The 18,832-nt window shown below is 41.4% G+C and overlaps 2 protein-coding genes and 1 non-coding gene across 6 annotated transcripts; all 3 read right to left on the bottom strand.

The window, feature by feature from the left end:
- Window positions 1-183: 183 nt before the first annotated feature.
- Window positions 184-254, bottom strand: TRNAG-CCC. Its single transcript has one exon. It is a non-coding gene; the product is annotated as a tRNA-Gly (tRNA).
- Window positions 255-858: 604 nt separating this feature from the next.
- On the bottom strand, window positions 859-8,388 carry LOC115744000 (ATP-dependent DNA helicase Q-like SIM). 2 transcript variants are annotated; one of them, XM_030679068.2, is made up of 16 exons: window positions 8,130-8,388; window positions 6,700-7,316; window positions 6,396-6,615; window positions 6,206-6,316; window positions 5,684-5,873; window positions 5,260-5,542; window positions 4,834-5,060; window positions 4,336-4,392; window positions 4,060-4,140; window positions 3,842-3,905; window positions 3,296-3,395; window positions 3,137-3,220; window positions 2,741-2,828; window positions 2,120-2,260; window positions 1,640-1,732; window positions 859-1,308 (listed from the first exon to the last, which is right to left on the bottom strand). In XM_030679068.2, exons 2-16 carry the CDS (start codon window positions 7,286-7,288, stop codon window positions 991-993), a joined length of 2,646 nt encoding a protein of 881 aa, XP_030534928.1. In that variant the 5' UTR covers window positions 7,289-7,316; window positions 8,130-8,388; the 3' UTR covers window positions 859-990. The 2 variants fall into 2 exon arrangements, with proteins under 2 accessions (XP_030534928.1, XP_030534929.1); XM_030679069.2 differs by having other exon boundaries at window positions 6,700-7,323.
- Window positions 8,389-13,124: 4,736 nt separating this feature from the next.
- On the bottom strand, window positions 13,125-17,851 carry LOC115744001 (calcium homeostasis endoplasmic reticulum protein). 3 transcript variants are annotated; one of them, XM_048278788.1, is made up of 5 exons: window positions 17,741-17,851; window positions 17,119-17,267; window positions 15,348-16,402; window positions 14,530-14,807; window positions 13,125-14,173 (listed from the first exon to the last, which is right to left on the bottom strand). In XM_048278788.1, the coding sequence occupies exons 3-5, from the start codon at window positions 16,352-16,354 to the stop codon at window positions 13,467-13,469; spliced, it is 1,992 nt and encodes a 663-aa protein (XP_048134745.1). In that variant the 5' UTR covers window positions 16,355-16,402; window positions 17,119-17,267; window positions 17,741-17,851; the 3' UTR covers window positions 13,125-13,466. The 3 variants fall into 3 exon arrangements, with proteins under 3 accessions (XP_048134745.1, XP_030534930.1, XP_030534932.1); XM_030679070.2 differs by lacking the exon at window positions 17,119-17,267 and having other exon boundaries at window positions 17,741-17,846; XM_030679072.2 differs by lacking the exons at window positions 17,119-17,267; window positions 17,741-17,851 and adding an exon at window positions 17,484-17,673.
- Between the last annotated feature and the right edge of the window lie 981 nt (window positions 17,852-18,832).

The following is an 18,832-nucleotide window of genomic DNA, read 5'->3' on the forward strand; positions in this document are numbered from 1 at the left end:
TGGATCAATACGTATAGAAATGAGGTGTCCTTACTCAATTTTTCTATCTTTCTAGAACAGTTTTAAGGTATTCTTGGCCTAAAAAATAGCTCTTACCGTTCTGCTTGGAAATAATTTGGAAGAAACCAGATCATCCACGAAAAAGACAAACGAGAGACAAGAAGAACTAAAACTAAAGGAACGTGCGCATCCGGGGAATCGAACCCCGGTCAGTACCGTGGGAGGGTACTATGATACCACTACACCAGATGCGCCTTTGTGTTGTCGAGCCACCCAGTTATAATTATACTTTATTTTTGCACCAGGCGCCTCTACCATAATCCTGTCGGATCGGTGGCCAGTAGACAGAAGAACGGTTACCTTAGATTAGTTGCTTTCGACTATATACACGAATCATGAGTCGTCGAAAAGGCAGCAAAAATCCACGGTATGTCTTACCGTTCGCACTGCCCATTAGATGTTTCGACACCGATTGAAGTTATGACAATCGCAAAGCCATCCAATCACGACGCGGGATTGGCAGTACAATCAAATGAAGAGGGCGGGGACAGTGTTCAGTTTTTTTGTTCTTTTCCTTGACTGCAAATCTCCTAGGATCACAACGAAATGGCTGCTACTAACGTGTTTTGAGCAGCAACAATGAAAACCTACTTCTGTTATGCGCTCTTGGATGACAGGATTCCATATTTGGTGACGTGTTAAGACTCAAGAACATGATCGATGCATCGACGTGAAACGCATTTCACTGCAACAAACCAGCTAAAAAATGACCAATGAGGCACGACTCCCGCCATCCACCACATTTACGGTGCATCGTGTAATCACCTGCGATGAATGTAGTGTCCATATAGAACGATCTATTTGAAGCTGAAGCATATACATTCAAAAGTTGTTCCGCCAAAAAGTATACATCTCAATGTGTCAGTGCCTACTTCTGTAATTACAGATGAAACCAGACACTCGGACAAATCCCCACCCAAAACAATCGCCTCACCTTGAGTTTAGTTTTAATAATTTAGCTAGCCTTCCTCGAACGGTTTTCTGACTTGCCTTGAAACTTTTTGATTTCCCTTTTGATTTCCTTTCTCTTGGTCTCCTGTTTAATCGCCTCCTCTCCAAGCGCTGGCGACGTATCTCAGGATCAGCCCAGCCCTTTCCCCACTCAGAAAAAGTGGAAAATGATTTCCCTTTTCTCCCCGAGAGAACCATATCGGCTTCAGGAAATATGTACAAGCTTTCCTCTCTTTGTGATTCCACAAAATCATGTCCCCGATCTGTCAGCTCAGGATACTTTATCTGAACATGAGGCTGCAAAAAGGAAGTCATGAATACTAAGGAGCCCATGATGACGCAGATGTGTACCTACATTTGAATGTGCATCCAAACACTTAAGACTGAAGTGTCTCTCAATGTGTGCAAATCTAAAGGAACTAAACAACCACGCAAGCATTTCCCTCCAATAAACTGAAAGCTTTGAACTGATGGCAAGCGTACCGAGAGATTACGCAGAGCCATCGCTAACAATAATGTCCTTGATATCTGTGTTGTCCAGTTATCAGACGATGGCAAGACAGAATTTACTCCTTTCTATATATTCTCCAACAAAATGACTAGTTTAATTCATTATAAGAGTAAATACCTTCTCATCACTCTCTTGGATGTATCCTTTACTTTCCATAACTCGAGCAAGACCTTGCCACCATAAAATGTCAGTTGCCATGTATTTAGGAGACTGCAGAGGGGAACATCAGCACATCAGGTAACAGCTGGCATCGTGCAAAGGAAATAAATGGATATATGCAACCCATATCAGAGAAAAGCACGTGACTCATCATCGAACTTATTTGTACACTCTTCTTTTTTACCATTTCAAGTGTCGCATTTTAGCACTAGCAGGAGCAAGCAAACAAAAAGAACCTGACAAGCAGTGAAGCATTTGTCCACCAGATCTAAGAAAATATGGTCTCCCTTTGGATACCAGAAGAGGAGAAAGGAGAATGAACAGATAAACTGCCAGGAAGAAGATGGTATATTTGAACTGCCCCTCCCTCAAGGAGACAGCTGCTTCTAGTGGGGTGTGTGTGTGTGTGTGAGAGAGAGAGAGAGAGAGAGAGAGTACCTGCTCCCTGATTTTGCTGACCAAGTGCCTGAGATATAGCTTCTCAACATACTGTCTTTGTTTGACGTCACGACGTGTAATATCATGATCATATGAGTCGGCGGTGTATCCACTGTTTCCACAAGACAAGGCATGTTGTTTCTGCATTGCAGGGATTTAGAAATTACCTATCACCATCTGTCACTGTAAAATAACTTGACAATTTGCAAGTAAAGCTATCTAAAAACAAGGAAGATCCTTAGTAGCAACCGCACATATTAATGCCAATTCCATCTATAATGCACAACTTCACTCAATTAGGAGAAGAAAGGCCACTGCTACTTGAAAATCCTCTTGCTCTTCCTTTATCATTATGTGATGGTGCCAGACTACCAAATAAAATTATCTTTTACCCTTCATCTTTCCTCCAAACGAGTTGAAAATGCTCATCTCTGTCAACAATCTAAAGCATATCTTTCAAGTTCAAATGACAGAAAGAACCTTCTATCCTCCACTATGACGATGTTTGTGGAACATCTCATACGATGAGAATAAATTATAGAACTGGAGACTTTGAATGCAAAATATTGTGAAGATTACCCAGCTATGAACTTCTAATATCTCATAGTTCTATGAGCTAACCTTGTGAGAAGCAAGAACCTGCATGAAAACATCTGCCTCTTCGCTCACATTCAGCATCTCAGGTGGTCCTTTAATGCACACATCACACCTACAATGATAGATACTTCACAATCTTGAAAAGTAATCACTTGATATCATACAAGGGAGCTCAGAAAATTAAGTATCTTCCCCGAATCCTATTCATTCTCGACTTCTCTGAATCCTATATGACATACCAAATGAGCAAAGGTAGGGTTTCATGAAGTGGAATGGTAAATCATATGTCTTATCTGGTCAATCTGGCTAAGGAGCTAAAACTACCATCAACTTAATTTTCAGCATGATGTAGCTGCTCAATAGACCACAATTTGTGAGAGCATATTCTCCAAATAAAACAGAAAGGGATAAGCAATGTACAAATAGCACTTCTCGTAACTGAAGTGCTCCCCAAAGTACTCAACGAGTGTTCTAGCTCGACAGTTTGCAGTGTTCATTCCATATCTGCACCAGAAAAAAAAAAAGCCTGGCAATAAAACATTAAGACATAATGGAATAAAAGAGATTAAGTAAACATACCTGTGACAATCAGACAGCATTTGGTATGCTAGTTTCAACTGATTTTCACTTCTTTGACTAGGCAACAGAGTTGGTGTTCTTGCGAAATTAGCAAAGAGTACTGATAGTGGAGGAGAGAAGACGTTTTTGTAAGGATAAACACAATACAAATTGTAGCTTACAAAATCCAGAATAAAAAATGGAGAAAGACACTGCAGAGTGCATCATTGTTGCCAGTATCACTCACCAAAAGGAGTACGAAGTTATCCTAAGTCTAATACATAATGTGAAAAAGAACTAAACCAATTCAGTCAGGTGAGCTAAATTTCTCCATCCAATTAGAGCTGATAGACAAGAAATGAAGGATGATTAAGAATATAAAGTGGAAATCTATTTGTTGCAAATATATTTCTATGCTCTTCTGAGGTTTAAAACAACATAGAACTCTCTTCCTCCCTGCCCACCTGGGGTTCCCTTATAAGTAGAGAATTCGCTAGGACTCTCTATGGCTACACAACACTAATGGCAATTGCCTCAAACCACAATGAACAGTTTTAAAGAACTTACTGCAATCTGCTAATTTTCCATCTCTTCCAGCACGCCCTGCTTCTTGATAGTATGCTTCTAAACTCTGCAAGTGAATTCAACCTGGAATCTCAAACTCATGTGTAAGAAGTGCCACTTAAGCATTCTTAGCAAGGGAAAAAAGGATGGCCAAGAAAAGAAAGAAAAGGAACAGGATAAAATGAAAATAAGCGCAATATAAAAGACAATGAGATACTGGCCTGTGGCCAACCATAGTGGATGATTCTTCTGACATTTAACTTGTCGATCCCCATTCCAAAAGCCATAGTCGCAACAACAACCTGGATGACAGGCAATAAAGCAGGTCTCGAATAGCAGTATTATGAAGGAGATGCTCAATGAACTATTCCTATTGCATGCTGTGATACGGAGGAGATACTTTACAAACGATCAAATGCAGATCATGCCACTTAATACTTTTTATCTTATGCACTATATTTGCAGAGGACAATAATCCAACAGAGATTTATGCTTACCTCTAAGTTGTCTTCATGGAATTCCTTGTGGACTTGCCTAAGATATGATTTTGGCAACTGTAAAGAAATAAACATCTTATCAGCTACAAAGGATTTACTATTTGAATTGCTAGTAAAATGTCAAGATTTCAAAGAGAGTTGAAGGATATCCGATATCTAGTTGTAATTTCTACCATTTACAGTGTACATGACATCACACTCCTACCAGGTAAACATTCATTGAGCGCTTGAAATGCACGTGTGTTTTCTCCATTTCTGCAGATACAAGTATATATCCTACTATAGCAGCATTGCAGAAATCAAGATGTGTAATCTCTGGAGATAGTTATCCACGTGATTCACCTTTTTTGGTGAATAATTTAAGAAACAATCTAGCGAAAAGCTAGTAATAGATACAAGAGATGTGGGGTAGTTTGAAGCAAGAATGACACCACGATGAAACCATCAAATTGAGAATACATCAATTGAAAGGGCACTTAAATTTATGCATAATGAAACCTTGGCATTATAAGCTGCTGCTTTGATGCCGAAGTCACACAAGAATTTGGCAATTGTCAAAGTTTCTTTTCTCGTAGGGACGTAAATGATGGTAGATCCACGTCCTAATGGCTCTTGCTGAAGCTTCAGCCTTTCTTCCCATTCCAATGGTGAATCAGATGTCTCAAAAGAACTACATATCTCCTGGCTTAACTCCGCAGATTCTCCATGGAATTCGCCACAGGGAACTGCAAGGGCCAATTGAATAGCATGTGAAATTACAGGATGAATAAGTTCTAGCACAATTTTGGGACAATTTCCATTTTATGACTAAATTTTTATGAAGTCCCTTGCTCCACATCCTACAAGCATATATAAAGAGCAATGGTGGAAACATCATGCAGTAATCAGAATTCTGAAGGTATGCCCTTTAACAAAAAGCGATACCATCCCAATCATCCACACCCTGGAAGGTGTCCGTTTCATCTTCTAAGTATTCAACTGACAATTCTTTCTCCCTTGAAGAGCTGTTATCATTATTCACTGAATTCACTTCATCATCTTCATATCTGTCACAGTAATCATCGTCTGAGCATACTGATGTATTATTGGAATCTTCAGCACAGTCGAGATGCTGGTCGTCACCAATCTTTCTTCTCGTACCATAAGATTTTATCAAAACATGGAAATCCTTTTTGTAAGTGCGTGAAGAAGTTCTGCTATGCTTTACCTGTTAACAGCAGGTCCATATTAGGAGCAAATCTACCAAAAATCATGCTGGTGCATGTTTCTGTTTTCAAGCACTTAAATATCCCTATGGACACATAAAATGTAATCCAATCCTTAGAATAAAAGAAAACAGCAAACTCACAGAAAAACGTAGATTGGAGCGGTAAAATGATGTAAGCACTATCTTTGTCTCCTTTGACATGCAAAGGCACTGAATAACATCTTCTCGAACACGGTTAGTAGCAGTAGCAGTCAAAGCAATCAGTGGGATGTCAAATTTCAGGAACTTCATATTGGATGTGCTGAAGTTCTCTCTTAATACAGACAGTCTCCTAAAATGTGAAAAAAACTTCAGTCAGGAAAGAATCCTTACCCTATATCTTAATCATCTTAATTGGTGAACATGCAAAGCTGAACCAATGGTCAAAGTCATGGTAAATAACTGAGCAACTGGTAAGAAAAAGAGAGAAGAAATGACTGTAACGAAAATCAAAATGTATTACATAAACGAAAGATAGAAATATATCAGGTAAAATGACAGTTTTACCATCATGTCAATGATTAATGTATGTGACATTTTTAGCAAGTCAGGTCTAAGATGGCTAATCACCTGCCGGACAAACAAGGTCATAAACAGAGATGGGATCAGAAGAAAAGGGTTAACCTGTAGTCAGGCCGAAAATCATGGCCCCATTTTGAAACACAGTGGACTTCATCAATTGCAAATAGCGCAATTCCCCGGCCTGCTGCAAGACTTTGTAGTGGTTTTATCAACCTGTAGGAAGATCCATATCACTCGGCAAAAAAAAGACAAAAGAGGTAACGACACTGCATATGACCTGTCAAACTCTTACCTTAAAACCGACTCTGGGCAAACATATATCAAACCATATTTTCCCTCCATTGCTTTCTTTTCCACACTATTGTCAGGTTGCCCAGATCCAAGAAAGCAGGCAGAGACACCATGTTTTGCGAGCTTTAGACACTGGTCATGCATTAAACTTATCAATGGCGAGATTACAACAACCACCTTCCCAGTCAGTAGGGCTGGAATCTGGAAACACAGTGATTTACCTGCATAAAAGAGATTATTTCTGAATATGGAATCAGCACTAGGTCTGAAAGTATTTTAGTCCGTCACAAGCAAATAAACATCACCAGATCCTGTTGCAGAGAGAACAAGGCAATCTTGGTGAGATAGCCAAGCAGCCAAAGCCTCTCTCTGGAAGCTTTTCAAGGATGCATAACCAAAGTGCTTCCGTAAGAGACTATTAACTTGCTGCTCCCAGTCTGCATCCAAATGCAGCTCTTCTGGGCAACCAACAGCAATAATTTCTGATGTGATCTTGGCATCTCGATGCATATCTGGATGGACATTTTCGTTTGCTTCCATGACAGGAGAGATTTTTGACCCCGCATTCAAAACATCTTTTGCCACATTAAATTTACTTCTTTTGGTTTGCATTTGTGTCCCAAAATGATCCAGAATGTTAGATTGCCACATTTTCCCTGAAAATTGTGACAGGGACGAAGCTCTTTTTCCCAAAGCTTTTACACATACTTTGGAACGGTTAGAACTGGTTGATGCACCCAAATTGGTTCTCCAAGGGTCATTCAAGATATAGTCAGCTGCATCATTTATTGAAGCACCAACCACTTTCACAGCCTCTACTGCTGAAGAATATTCAAATCCCATTTCAGCAAGTTTTGCAATGATGGCATCACCATCGACAGCTTCACCATCCATGATATAGATTCTGAATTTTTAGGATGGACTGGAGACTACAATGAAAGAAAGAAATAAAGAATATCACATATTGGTGTAAGAATAGGGGGTTCTCATAGGATGTCATCAGTGTATCAAAGATATAACTCCCACGTGCACATGTTACGAAAGAAAGTTACAATTGAGAAAGACTGCAAGTCCTCTAAGTCATAAAGGAGAAACATGTAAGTAAGTTGGACTCACAGAATTAACAGGTGTACACAGGATAGAAGAATTGTGCCTTATCAGCAACAACAGGAGAATTAATTTCTATTTGTCGGCTGAATAGTGACAGACACAACAGAAAGGAAAAGGCAGTCATGTGATTCTTAAAATTAGGTATTATAAAATCGCCGAAATCCTCAACCAAGTCCCAATTCCACTAACAGTTAATCGAACAAGAAAAAAATAATAATGAATGGCTTATGCTTTTGGCGTGTTGGGCTCTGTATACCTCCCCCACGTAAAAACTTACACTAAATCACGTTAAACAGAACTGACTCAACCACACAGCAATGCTCTGATTATTTAAGCCTATCCAACCAACAAAATTCTTACATTCCTTCGAACAAAACCACTCTCCTCGTATAATAGGGCTTTCTACACTAATTCTTCCTCAAAAAGGAGAAAGACTCTACTCGCACCGCAATGGAATCGTTTATTATCTTTACTACAACAATCAAACCAGGACAGTCCATCTTAACTACGAACCAGCCAACCAAACACCAGGATCTTCATTGTCAATCGCAATACAGTCATGTGAGCGACAAAGCAAGCTTGAACGATCCATTCATTTCGCTCGGCGAGCATATTTATCTCGTACCTGCAAAGGCGACCAGGGGAAGCCGAAGTGCAATCGGTAGAGGGAGAGAGAAGGTGTTTGTCGAAATGCACGTAATTTGATTCGACCTTCCTCGCGCGAAGATGGAGCTCGAGCTCGGTCTCGGGCTCGGTCTCGGGCAGTGTTCGATTTGTTTTTGGAGGGAGGGATCCGCAGAGTCTGATTTGCGCTGTGCTGTTGCTGCAGTGTCGTATTTGCGGCTCTGCCCAAAGCGTTGCGATACGAAACGACGATGCGGAATGGACTCGTGAGGAGAGAGAGGATCAAATGCGAATTTTAGTCCCCAAATTGTTGCATCTTATGCAATTGGATCCTCGATCTTCCTTTTAAGCAATCAAGTCCTTTTGACTTGTTTAATCAAATCCTTTTTGTCTACACATTATTGAATGATTTGTTAATCTAATCGTTGAAGTCTGACCCAAAAAATAATCTAATCATTCAAGTGAAGTGACATGATGTGACATGTCAATATCGCACCTTTTTCTCAATGAAAATAAACATATAAAAAGTAACGTGTAATAAAGGCCGGAGACTCGAATACGAGGAACTAATGCTACATCACCACCATCAAAGGCTAAACTTCATGGATGAGAGAGGAACCATCATTGAACAGTGTTGAGGTTTCTAAGTAGTTAATCTCACCCTGCTTAAAAAAAATGAATCGATGACATTTGGCGAACAAACCATGAGTTCAGCTACATGGTTGGAGATGAATTTAACAGACCGTATTGGATGACGATGGATCACCACTCAACTCAAAAATCGCAAGATCGTCTCTAGCCCAACGCAGAGTTTCGATCTATAGTTAAATCCATGCTGAAGTTACAAGAAACGCCAATTTTTCAACACTCCCATGAAAATACCTCAAAGAGTAGTGTAACTAGATTGCAGAGGGGGTTCCAGTTTGGAACTAAACGAATGCTCCAAAAGAATACTTGGATTTGGCCAAAAGAAACTAGAGATCGATGCTCATATTCCTTGGCAAGCAAATATCAAAATGATGAGCAGCAGCATAACTCCATACCGGGACCAGGACATCCTCACAGCAATTTAGTAAATAACTAGGATCACAGACCCTAAAGCATGGCCTACCTCCCCTAATTTCAAATTGAAACATAGATGGAGGTATTACGTTTGGAATGTCCAAAGGGCTCATGGAAGGGGAGAGGAAGGCACACCACCGCCAATCTGCATCTTTCTGACCATTCCTGGTGCAAGGCCAGGTGGGAAGAAAGGATATCGGGGCAGCTCTTCGCCACTGTTAGCATTTGATGCCGGCAAAGGCTGAGCAGCTGAGGGCATGAGGAATGGACCCTGGAAATGCACCGCCACGTACTGCATGAGGAAGAAGCTGCTGAGGTTGTAGAGAGGGCGGCAAGGCCGGGGCTTTATCAGTATCCGGTAGTCCTGAAACAGAACTTCACCTTTCTTGCTGCCAGCGAGGGAGATTTGGCGTTTGTTGTTGGCAACCCTGCGCAAGAAAACAAGCTAAGCAATTTTCAAATGTGAAACTACTGCTCTCATGTGGACAACTGCAAAAATAACAATGCCGGCGCCATTTTCATCAGAGCTTTACATATCTAGCTCTTCGTCCCAGGAAGTAAGGAGTCGGAATATCTGATACACTTCATGATTGTAAGGTGGAACAAATGAGAAGACAAATTACGAGGAACTGGAGCAACAAAAACTAGACCTAGTTCTAGGATGATTGAACACCATGTTCTAATCTAAGTCAATTTTTTTCCCTGTGGAGTCGATGCATTTCAAGTAAATTGCGTAGTTTATGATAAACCATTCAAAGAAATCTGATTTAGGTGATAGAATACCTGAGGCAGAGTCTTTGGAAGCCACGGATAGTTCTTTTGAAGGCCCGGGAAAAGTACTAGGTACCCCATCAATCATATCACCCTCTAGGCCATAAATTGTATCCTGATCAAAAACTTCCTCGGAAGCCCAAAATTGGCATGTTTGAATGAATGGAGCAATATAATTGGCATCATATATGATTTTAGTGACTAATTGCCTTTGTCATCAAGTTTAAAATCACATGTATATCGTAAATACGAGACATAAAGTTAATGCTCCTGAGAGAGTTTTAAAGATTCAATTGAGTAGTGACCGCCAACAATGAATCACACCCTACAAATCTTATATGTGGTCATATACATTTTGAGCTAGCTTTCGTATTTCCAAAATCATAGAAAAATACAGGAAAAATGCGAAAATGCCCTTCAAAATATGCATTTTTCTAATCTTTGAAAGCTTCAAACATGTAAAAGAAATATACTACGATGTAGAGAATATTCACACGAGCATGCCGGAATCAAGATCGTTCAAAATGGGCACCATACACGCCCTCATGCACCTCCTGAAGATTCGGCGCATGAGGTTCATGCGCCATACGTGCTTGGCCCAATGACGTGTCCCACCGTCGACCGATCCGATCGGTCAACGGGTCAAGCTTGGGTTGGGTCAATCCGGTCAAATAGGTCAAGCTTGGGTCGGTCAATAGGTCAAACTACGGTCGGGTTGACTCGATTAAACTAGTGTGGTCAACGGGTCAAACTCGGACGGGGAGGCGGTGCCCCGCTAACGTCACAGATGACGTCAGCTATCACGTGTCGACCATGCGCGAGGCGGCAACCGCCTCGCCAGTGCCACGCGATGCATGCTTTGCATGCGAATGAGGCAGCGCACATGCCCCATGTGTGGTGGTGCGGCAGACACCGTTTTCGGCATGTCGGAGTTTTTTTGCACATGATGGCGTGTGTGCCCTCCGCTGGAGGCGCGCCACCCACCTTTTCAGTGAAGGAGGGAGAAGGGAGTTCTCTAAGCAACTCCTATGTTTGAAGCAGGATGTTGTCTAATTAACCCACGAATTACAAATGGGGTCGGTTTACTAATGAGATGACCTAATGTGTTGAAATGTTTGTCTCAACTAGACGAACCTCATTATGCATTCAAAATCAATTTTAATCAGACAAAAATTCCAAAAATGGGCAAAAACTTAAAGTTTCAAGGATATGATAGAATAAAAAATTCAAAAATTTTGTCATATCCTATCTACTGTTTGGTGAACTACGGATTTAACGTCGGATAAGCAGAAGCAAGACGCGGATAAGAAAAATTTCAACTGCGTGCGCCCACAAAACTTAGATAAAACAAACGGTAAAAAATCAATCCAGACAAAGCTATTGATATTGCATATTGACTCAATCACAACGTGAGCTCAAAGGGGTAAATGAGTCGGAGGCATAGCTGCGAACTCGGAGACTCGGCAAGTCCAAACGGGGCAAAAAGCAATCGTGCGACAAGCATGGAAGAAGACAATGCTATATGCTAAGACCGACAACTTTCATTCTTTCATCTGAATCGACTGTTTAAGGATTGGAAAAATGCCAGGTGGTGAAATTCAGCGAGAAAACTTAGGTTTAACCATCGACAATCGACATGTTCTTTTTCTTCTTCCATTGCAAGTTCATGAATTATAAATAAGTCTATCTGTTTTTATGATTTGTGTCGATTGCATAACTTAACCATTGCGCTACTTGATCTCTCTGGTGATTTGATTCTGCAGGCTCAGCGATTTAGGTGATGATCATTATACTCATCTCGTTCTCCTAGAAACTTTAAATTGGCGAATTCGGCTTATGTTTCCATTATTTGAAGCAGACCTTCAAATTTCGGTACATTAAGGTGAAATAAAAGACTTCCATGCCGGTGTGTAATATGAATATTGGCCTGGTTGAGGCCTAATGGGCATCGCGACATTTCAAATCCTCGACAATGTAACTTTAAGGAAAATACATGAAGACATTAACAAGCAGCGATTCGGATGTCAGCGCCTCATGTTAACCCCTGGTTAAGTGAAAAACAACTTCTGCATTGTGGATAAAAAAGGAAAGCCTCTGTTCATAAAAGCTGGTGTTTCGTTAGCTTTCTTGAATTTTTCTCAGCTGTCCGATTCCTTCTGTTCTTGTTTCCCCTCATTAAAAGCCACCAAAACAACCACTGAGGATTACCCCGACGGGAGATGGGGGGTTCGCAACCTCAACTCAAGAAGGAGTGGGGTGGGGAGGCGTGAAGAGGAAAATGTACTCTGCTTTCACCAATGGGAGTAGCAACAGACCCTCGAACCGATCGACATATAATCAAGTTTCCTTCCGAATTTGTGATAAGCTAAAATCAATTGATTCGAGTTCTAAATGACAGAAAGAACAATCTAAAGCATATCTTTCAAGTTCTAAATGACAGACAGAACCTTCTATCCTCCACTATGATGTCTGGGGAAAATCTCATACAATGAGAGGAAATAATATGGTGCAGTTACAGAATATCTACAATGAGAAGAAATAATCTGGCGCTGTTATCTCCAACAAAGGTATAGGACTGGAGACCTTGAACACAAAATATTATGAAGATTAACCAGATATGAACTGCTAATATCTCACTGTTCTATGAGCTAACCTTGTGAGCAGCAAGAACCTGCATGACTACATCAGCCTATTCCCTCATATTCAGCATCTCAGGAGGCCCTTTAATGCGCACATCACGCCTACAACTCCATAATCTTGAAAAGTAATCACTTGACATCTAAGAAGGACGCTCAGAAAATTATCTTCTCTGAATCCTATTTTTCCTCGAGCTCTCTGAAACGGTATTAGGTGATGACGGATCACCACTCAACTCAAACAGTGTAAGATCGGCTCTAGCCCGACGCAGAGTTTCAATCCACAGTTCAATCCATGCTTAAGTGACAAGAAACACCGGTTTTTCAACATTCCCATGAAAGCAAAACCATTAGTTTTTATACATATCTAAGTTCACAATCTCATGTTGCAAGATCCTTTAAAATATATCGTAAATAGATTATAGAGGCGTTACGGTTTGGAACTAAATGAATGCACCAAAAAGAATACTTTCCCCCATAAGAAAATATTTGGATTTAGCCAAAGAAACAAGAGATCAAAGCGCATATTCCTCGGCAAATATGCATGACCCTCCAAAGTATAATATCCACAGTAAGCGTTATCCAAAATGATGAGCACGATAATAAGTCCATACCATGAAGATTTGATTACTCGTACACAGCCCTAATGAGTTTCGAAGATAATAAAAGGGAACCCGGACATCCTCACAGCAAAATAATTAAAATAATATGATCACACAACCTAAGCATGGCCTCCCTTCCCTAATTTCAAATTGAACGGAGATTGTACAAACATGGAGCTTCGGTCTAAAATATCACTTCCTCAGGCTAAACACGACTCACTCAGAGAGCAATGGACTGGGAAGATGGGCAAACCATGCTCCATCTGACTACCTCGCAGCAGCTCGTGCACTCATTGATGAATGGTAGTTCGTGCTTCTTTGCTTTCTGTAAGAAGTATACACATCATCATATTGACTCACTTCATTGGGATTGGCCGTTGCCCCTAGTCCCAACCTACCTGAGCCACTTTTCCGGTCAACACTTCCATCAGCATAAGCACCTGTCTCTGGGTCAACCTGCAGATTGGGAGGTGGAGGTATGCATGCTCCTCCCTTGCGAACAGGAGGCTCTCTTTCGTACTCATCAACATCTTCTCTAGAATCTGATTCCATGGGTCCTTCAGAAGGGTTGACCTCTCCAATTTCTTTGAAGAATTTCGACACCCTCTCGAGAATTTCTGACGGAGGCACGGTAGATGGAGGTATTACGTTTGGAATGTCCAAAGGGCTCATGGGAGAGTAAGGTACACCACTGCCAATCTGCATCTTTCTCACCATTCCTGGTATAAGGCCAGGTGGGAATAAAGGATATGGGGGCAACTTTTCGCCAACATTAGCATTTGACGCCGGTATAGGTTGAACAGCTGAGGGCAAGGGAATGGACCCTGGAAAAGCACCGCCAGGTACTGCATTAGGAAGAAATTGCTGAGTTGCTAGAGAGGGCGGCAAGGTTGGGTCTTTATCTGGTGGACCTGAAACAGAACTTTGCCTTTCTTGCTGCCAACGAGGGAGATTTGGCGTATGTTGTGGCAACCCTGCACAAGAAAACAAGCTAGGAAATTTTCAAATATGAAGTTACTGATCTCATGTGAACAACTACAAAAACAACAATGCCGGCCCCATTTTCATCAGAGCTTTACACAGCTAGCTCTTTGTCCCAGGAAGTAAGAAGCGAGAATATTTGATGTACTTCATGACTGTATGGTGGAACAAATGAGAACGAAATTCCAAGGAACGGGAGCAACACAAACTAGACCTAGTTCTAGGATTATTGAACACCATGATATCATTTAAGTAATGTCTTTTTTTCCTATGGAGTCAATGCATTTCAAGTAGATTGCATAGTTGATGATAAACCATTCAAAGATATCTGCTTTAGGTGATAGAATACCTGAGGCAGAGTCTTTGGAAGCCAACGATAGTTCTTTTGAAGGCCCAGGAAAAGAACTACTAGGTACCCCACCAATCATATCACCCTCTAGGCCATAAATTGTATCCTGGTCAAAAACTTCCTTCGAAGCCCAAAATTGTAATATTTTCTGTAGACGCGATTGATTTTCTTCCTTGTTTTGAGGATTGTGGTAAATCCTTGCAAGCATGGAACCTAAAACAGGTTTAAACGCAAGAGCCTCATTATCAAGGTCGTGAGGGTTAACCCTTCGTTGCAAGCTGCAACAAATAAAAGATCAATGTTACAAGGCCTCAAGCAGAATGAAAACTAAAACAGCACAGCAGAACTGTCTTAACATTCAGCGACAGCATCGCATTGCAAATCAAAAGGATGAGATGCTATAGGGAAAAGAAAACAAGACTGGCATCTCCTGATTATGGAGAACATAAGTTACAATGTAAGCCCGTCAAGAAGGAAAAATCACCAATTCCACTAAACAGTGCACAGTCAGATACAAGGTTCAGTGGGACAGGAAATTAGTTTGGTTTGACGTAGTCATACATAAAAAAAGGAGAGAAGGAGCGGGAAGGAGGGTGTTTAACAAAGAAACAATACTCCAGAAGGACCACTGCTCGTCCATTATTCTAGAAAAAGACTAAAAGTAGTACCAGCAAAAGCAATCACTTTGAGGGGAAAAGTATGAAGCAGGAAAAAAATCTACAAATCAACGTTGACTGCAAGCAAATTATAATCTTCAGAACAGATGGAAATCAGATTGCTCAATACGACAACAAATTAGCACATGATAAGAATCTCACCTGTCAAAAAGAATGTCATTAGCAAGGTAAATAATGTGCAGCTGTCTCTCAGAGTCATCCATTGCATATACCCTGTCCCTAAGAGCCTCTGCAAGAGCTGGAGCAAACGGAGACCTCTGCATGAACCAAATTTTGGCACCTTTAATTGAATCCTTTGTGCCAGTAAGATTACTTAGTACGTCACTGAGTTCTGCAGCAACATCAGAGGGAAGTGGGCCAGATATTCCTTTGAAGGACTCAGATGACTTATCATATTCTGGCCGTCCATGAGTCAAAAAGGGTGGGAGATGTTGATGGGGCTGCTGCTCATAGAATGGAGGAAAAGGAGGTTGATGCATTTGAGGAGCACCTAACATAGAGGCTGTAGACCCTGGAGCAGCACCAGCAGCATTCAGTGGCGTGTTCAGAGGAGATGCACTCAACATTGGATTAGAAGGTTGGTGCATGATCGGTATCGACGAGGATGGAAAAGGAGGAAAGTGACCGCCTGGAAAACGGGTACACATCCAAAGCTTGTAACGATAGTAACTATGCCCCTCACCCCCAAATAAAAAACTATATCCAGGATTATCTTGCTGTTTTTCACGAATCATGGCTTCAAATTCAGGCCCGTTCTTAGCAGCATACTCCACAAGTTTGTCAATGCGTTTATGAAGCTCCGGATCAGAAGGAGGAGGAACTGGAGTAGGAGCAGAATCGTATGGGCCGAGGAAAGGTGAAGGAACAAGTGGTGGAGCCATGTGTGGAGGGAAAGCAGGTGGTGGCTGCTGTTGCTGCTGAAGATGAAGAAGGTGAGGAAGTGGAGGAGCATGGGAAGAAAGCTGAGGCTGTTGCTGCATAGGGTGATAAGGGAATTGCTGGAGAGAATGATGTGGAGGAAGGAAAGGAGGACCCTGCATAGGAGGGAACTGCTGATGCTGCGGGTGAAATCCATACTGCTGCTGCTGCTGCTGCTGCATATTTGCTGCTTGCCGTTGTTGTTGAGCATATGCCATGGCAGGATCCATCAGCACAGTTACTGATGAACGGACTATTGACCAAATCACAAAATCTTCCTGCAACGATATTCGACATTACAAATAGAGATTTCAGGAAGAAAATTTGCGGTAGATAAGTCAACTCAGAGCATCCGAAGCAGGATCACATAGAGCAAGTCGATTTCTGTTGGTGATTGATTGTATAGAAAATTGAAATATCTGTCTCACAAAACAAATGGCATAAAGAATCACAGTCCAGCTTTGAACAGGTATGAAAATTGCCAATATACTTTAGCATTACCAAATGCTCCCAAAAGTATATGGTAGAACACTATGAAAGAAACAACATCTCTGAATTAAATTGGTCAACCATCACACCACCACATATGCTGAATCCCCTTCCATCAACCTTACTTTGCTTAACATTAATGCAGTCCGTCTTACCCCAGGAAAGAGAAAAAAAATTCCGATACTGAGACAACTATAGTTTTATACATGCCAGCATCAGCATTGGCATGCCCGGTGAACAATTAAACACCTGTTTTCTGCTGTTTCCTCGCCATTCTGACCTACAACTACTACCAGGCAACACCAAAATCCAGACATTGGGAGGATCTTAATGCAAAACAGGTAAAATTTGGCCAAAGCATAGCAGCGGTCGAGATAAGACAAGACATAAAACTAGAGTCAACGCAATGAGACGCACCAAAAATCACTGCTACCTCTTTAAACAGAGGTCAGTCAAGTAATTGCAGACAGCAAATGACGCTATACATGATTAGATACAAAGATACGGTTCTAATGCGGCCGAAGGAAGCTCCAACCCATTCTCTCTCTGACAGAGGAATCAACCTTTCACAGGAACTTCTAGCAACAATTTCATAATTTCAGGGCATTGAACTCCACAAGAAACAGCTAAGACCGGCAGAATGGTCTTAAAAAGCTGCACAAATCGGCAATACTAGGATTTCAGCTAAAATGAGTAACCTACTTTCACTTAGGACCGCCATGAATCATATGAGGAGGCATTCAAACAAGCTAAAAAGCTCGCCAAAATGATTATTAAAAAAAAAAGGAAGGGGACAAAGCGACTGAAAAACTGCAATTCACCCACGATTTTACTAACACATCCGGAAAAGTAGAGCAGAACCATTCGAACCTTCAAGTATGAAAATCCAATTTGTTCTGCAACGGAGAATCTCTCTAACAGCCACAGGCACTCATAATTGAGGGCTCCGGTAATCTTCCATAGCCAGACAGGAAGAGGGAGGACAAAAAAGCCCTAACTATCCATGACTAAGAGCGCGAAACAGAGAGAATAAAGAACAGAGAATCGACGACGGAGGGGGGGGAGAGAGAGAGAGAGCTAGGGATGAGTTATCTATGTCTGTAAAAGCAGAATGAGAAGTGACTTACCTGAGACGAGAGTTATGGCGGCGATCGGCGAAGCGGCGGTGGCGCTGATGGCGGAGAGCCTCGTGGAGGAGCGGTGGGAGGAGTCTCACAACATACCATGTCCGAATTGTATATAACATAACAGGCCCTAATTGTAAATTAATAGCCAGTCCGAGGGCATTTGTGGATATTAAGAATTGAAATCACCCGCATGCAGCACCCCGAGCAAATATCTCTTCAAAATAAGGTGATGCATGATAACACTTCTTTTTTTGGATTTCTCTGCCAGAAGTCAATCTGGCAAGGAAATCCGTTTGGTAAAAAAATTGACTTCCGGCAAGATTTTTAACTTCTGGCAAGATTTTTAACTTCCGGCAAGATTTTTGTCCAACTTTGAGAAGCAATTTTTTTTTACTTCTCCACCTTAGAATTACTTCTTTGATCACGCCGACCACCGACGGCCGCCGGTGGCCGCCGCCGGTCGCCGCCGCCGCCGTCGGCCGCCCGTCAGAAGTAAAAATTTGTTTCAGTTATCAAACGCATTTCTCTATCAGAAATCAACTTATGAAGTAGAAATAGAAAAAACTACTTTTGCTAAAAAGCAGAAGCTGAAAAATTCACTTCTTGCCGGAATGACTTCGGGAACAGAGAAGTGTTATCATGCAGCACCTAAAAGACCCAAAAATTGTTCAGCTAAAAGAATCGTTTTAATTTACTGATTACGATAAACATTACCACATCATAACAATCAACGTTAATTTACGTTCGCACTCAAAATAATCCGCTGGCCAAAACACGTGCAATACATATGAGAGATCAATAAGCATGCATAACACGTGAGGACTCGGTTCATGTGCAAGACACAAGAGGAGTCGATACTTGAACAAAGCACGCAAGGAATCGACACACGTGATTGACACATGAGAGATAGACACTTCAATGGGGAATGGAGAAGACACAGGCAAAGCACGTGAAGATGTTGATAGGTATCGATTGATAAGATTCTTAACACAGCTATCAACGTGGGCGTTAATGTATGGACGTTTCGATTGGAAATGGAGAAGACATACGCAAAGCACATGAGGATATTAATAGGTATCGATTGATAGGATT

The sequence above is a fragment of the Rhodamnia argentea genome, chromosome 1, assembly GCF_020921035.1.
Source record: "Rhodamnia argentea isolate NSW1041297 chromosome 1, ASM2092103v1, whole genome shotgun sequence".
Taxonomy (NCBI): Eukaryota; Viridiplantae; Streptophyta; class Magnoliopsida; order Myrtales; family Myrtaceae; genus Rhodamnia; species Rhodamnia argentea.

What these genes read in the sequence shown, in the direction of transcription:
- LOC115744000 (XM_030679068.2), bottom strand. Translation starts at nt 7,288, where the DNA reads ATGGATGGTGAAGCTGTCGATGGTGATGCCATCATTGCAAAACTTGCT. An exon ending in TCTCTCTGCAACAGGATCTG is followed by an intron (nt 6,616 to 6,699) that starts GTGATGTTTATT and finishes TCTTTTATGCAG; the next exon opens with GTAAATCACTGTGTTTCCAG. An exon ending in TCAGCAAAATCAGGGAGCAG is followed by an intron (nt 1,733 to 2,119) that starts GTACTCTCTCTC and finishes TCCCCTCTGCAG; the next exon opens with TCTCCTAAATACATGGCAAC.
- LOC115744001 (XM_048278788.1), bottom strand. Translation starts at nt 16,354, where the DNA reads ATGGATCCTGCCATGGCATATGCTCAACAACAACGGCAAGCAGCAAAT. An exon ending in AATGACATTCTTTTTGACAG is followed by an intron (nt 14,808 to 15,347) that starts GTGAGATTCTTA and finishes TATTTGTTGCAG; the next exon opens with CTTGCAACGAAGGGTTAACC. An exon ending in TTCCAAAGACTCTGCCTCAG is followed by an intron (nt 14,174 to 14,529) that starts GTATTCTATCAC and finishes TTTCTTGTGCAG; the next exon opens with GGTTGCCACAACATACGCCA.